At 55.7% G+C, this 3,219-nt stretch overlaps 2 protein-coding genes across 2 annotated transcripts; one reads left to right on the forward strand and one right to left on the reverse strand.

Annotated features, from left to right (window-relative positions):
* Nucleotides 1-1,534: 1,534 nt before the first annotated feature.
* Nucleotides 1,535-1,896, forward strand: VDBG_09929 (predicted protein; the record flags this gene model as incomplete). Its single annotated transcript, XM_002999843.1, has 2 exons — nt 1,535-1,752; nt 1,809-1,896. The coding sequence occupies 2 exons, from the start codon at nt 1,535-1,537 to the stop codon at nt 1,894-1,896; spliced, it is 306 nt and encodes a 101-aa protein (XP_002999889.1).
* A 363-nt stretch (nt 1,897-2,259) lies between these two features.
* On the reverse strand, nt 2,260-3,170 carry VDBG_09930 (TIM50; the record flags this gene model as incomplete). The annotated part of the gene is made up of 2 exons (XM_002999844.1): nt 2,260-2,886; nt 2,943-3,170. The coding sequence occupies 2 exons, from the start codon at nt 3,168-3,170 to the stop codon at nt 2,260-2,262; spliced, it is 855 nt and encodes a 284-aa protein (XP_002999890.1).
* Between the last annotated feature and the right edge of the window lie 49 nt (nt 3,171-3,219).

Below are 3,219 nucleotides of genomic sequence, written 5' to 3' on the forward strand. Positions count from 1 at the left end.
TGGGCTTGCGAGAAACGGGAACAAGGCAAAAAAAAAGAAACAAAAAAGGATACACAAAAAAACAAAGAAAAAGCCGAAAGAGAAGCCGAAGAGATGCCCCAGACCGCGAAATAGAAAATGCACCCAAAAGCCAAAGAAATACCCCCCCCGAGCTCGCCAGAAGGAGGAGAAGCCGAAGAAAGCGCCATAGAGTGGGCCTCTTTGCGATACAGCAGATACCAGCTTGTGTCAGTGTAATACCACGTCGTTATTTCAAGACTTGACGTTGTCCTTTTTCTGTTCTCCTGTCTCGGACATGACCCCGAAAGCTCTCATCTGCTAGATATGATGCAATCGTCGTCTTTGCTATTCACCTCGCCCACCGACGGGGTGACTTCTAGCGAGAGAACAAAGCGGTGAGGCTCTCGTGCGACCGACGAACGCCGGACACGGCTGCAAGGTCGCACCCATGACCCTTCGTCCCTAGTCGGCATTGCCGTTCTCCGTTCTTGTCACCGTCACGTCTGCGTCTTTTGGCCTGGAGACGGCGTTGCACGGCGCAGACGACTGCGTTCGTACATGTTTGGCAGGTTGACATGTGCATCTCTGTGATCTGTGACACCGGGGCATGATGCGAAGAGTGTTGAGGCAGCTTGCCACAACAGCTACCCTGACCTTGAGACGCTCGATGCGGTGAGGGACGGACGACAAAGGCGACTCCTCTGTTTGTCGCACCGTTGCGGGGCAGCTTTGTGATACTAGGTGCTGCATGGTCATGATGTCCATGACGCTCTTCGTATGGGTTGTCACTTCATCGCTGGAAGATGGGAAATGTAAGAAAATCGACGATGAATCAGGCACCTCGAAGGGGTAAAGTAGCTTGATCATCGTAACCATCCTTCCCCACGTACCCACAAACCTCAACAATATGGCATCGAGGTTGTATGCCCCTTAAGAAACACCCAGAGTGTCGAAGCAGATATAGGTCCCAGCCCAGCAGAGATAGTTCATTCCGAGCGATCTTCTCCGTCGTTCCTCGTGAACCACCCTATAAACAGGCTTCTTGGTTTCGCCATCTTCGTACGTGTGACCGTCGTGTACGAGCAGCCCTCCTGTTTGTCAAGATTCAACACTTTTCAGGCGTTGTACCCAAGACATTTGCGGTCAAGACAATGGCCGTTGGCGACGGCGATCCGTGTACTACTGTGCCAACACACGACAATCTGATACCAACGAGACGCCAGCCCATGTGGTTTGAAAGGGATGGCTCCGGCTGGAGTGGCTCGGCCCGGGTCGAAACTTCGCCTTGTGCCATGTGTGCAAGGCGAATCGTCAGATGGTACGCGGTTCGCCATGCGCCCCATCGAGAGTCTCTGGGGTCGTGCAACGGTGAGGCCTTGCTGGTTCACGGACGTGACTGCGGTGCTTGGAGGGCTCGGCGTCGTGTATAAGAGACAGTGTTCGCCCGGCGCCATTCTTTGCATCCGCATAACATAGCTTCCGTAGTAGACAAACCTGAGCTGCACCGTCGTTCAGCAAAATTGCCATCGTCACAATGCGTCCCGCATCACTTATTGTCTTTGCATTGAGCTCCAGCGTGCTTGCGGCGCCAGCCACAGACGACCTCGATCTTGGCCGTCACGCTGCCACGGCCGACTTTGAAGCCATCAGCGGCAGGCATATCCCGCCTCCCGACCCTGTCCTCTGCGCGAAGAGGAAAGCAGAGTGCCAATGCAGCAAGATCGACAAGAGTACGAGCGAAGGTTTCTGGGAGTACGTCCATTCACCTTTCACGCGGCCCGCGGGACGAGCGAACTGACACGTGGTAGATATTACCAGTGCACGACAAAATTCTTTTGCGAGTGGTGTAGAGGGCTTTGGAGGTCGCCGCCTGTGGGAGGAGCGGCTATAGTATGAGCGAGCGTGCTTGCGTGACCTGAACGAGTACATGGCTGAGCGAGAGTGGCCTTATCACATCCTGAGGTCACACGGTCACCTCGACTGTAGATGATTCAATGGAATGACATTGGCTTGACAGCCTACTATACAACATTCATACACGCGCGCTCGTCGGCACGCCGTTAGTCTATATGCAGATGCGACCTCTCCCAGCCGTCCCACCTGCCCCGTAGCGTAGAGTACACAAGATTAGTAGAGGAGAGTCCCTTCGGGCCCCGGCGCGTGCCGCTGTCGGCCAGTATACCATCGTGGACCATGAACAAGCAGCGTCCCAGGCTCGTCGTGTGCGCCCCAGTCTCTAGTGGCGGCCTTTTTTTCTTTTTATGCCGTCTTTCCGTTGGCAGGCTTCTCCTCCGTCTTGGAGGGGACGAACCAGCCCGAGAAGGAGCCCATCATGCTGTTAAGGGCCTCCTGCTGGGCCTTCTCCTGCATATCCGCCTCCTCCTTCAGCCACTTGGCACCGTTTTCCCTAATCTCCTTCTCGAGCAACTCGTAGTTGCGCTGGCCACGCTCACGCGCAATATCCTGAAGCATCTTGCCCTGCGCGAAAGCCTCGGCGGGGCTCAGCTCGCCGTCAGGGGATTGCATCAGAGCCATGTTGGAAGGCTTGAGGCCGAGCATACCGCCGAGCATGCCCATGCCGGAGGGGGTCTTCTTGCCCTTAGCCGCCAGCTGCTTCTCGAATTCGGCGCGGGCGATGGCCTCACGACGGGCGAACTCGGTAGGGATGTGCTTGCCATCAAAGGACTTGAGGACCTTGCGGACGTCACCGTACTGCATGGTGTGGATATACTCAAGGAAAGGAATGAGGCCGACGAGATCCTTGTCCTTGGAGTCGCCGGTCCATTTGTCGAGCACAATGGCGTTCTCGGGTTGGTTGCGGACGTGGCTAGCCTTGGAGTCGATTATGATGACCTTGGACAAGTCACGGTTCAGATAAGACAGGTCCTGTCCTCTTGTTAGCAAGAGAAACGCTGTCATGGTTCTTTGGGGGGATAACCTACCTTGACGATCTCGCCGTCGTTGTACTTGGTCGCCTCACGGTACAGGGGCCACATGATGAAGCGGAAGGGGTCGAGCTTGCGAACGAGGGGCTCGCCAATTGCGAAAGGGACTGACGTGAAGAGAACCAGCTCGTAATATTGGCTGAGGTAGCGCAGGAAGTAGTCGACGCCGGGCCTCTTGGCCACCCGCCAGCCATGTTCACGTGACCATTCGCTGTGCACCAGCATGTCCTCTAGACTGATTGCAGAGGCTGTAGGGGGCGTTCAAAGGATGGGT

Source organism: Verticillium alfalfae, genomic scaffold, assembly GCF_000150825.1.
Source record: "Verticillium alfalfae VaMs.102 supercont1.17 genomic scaffold, whole genome shotgun sequence".
NCBI classification, from domain to species: Eukaryota; Fungi; Ascomycota; class Sordariomycetes; order Glomerellales; family Plectosphaerellaceae; genus Verticillium; species Verticillium alfalfae.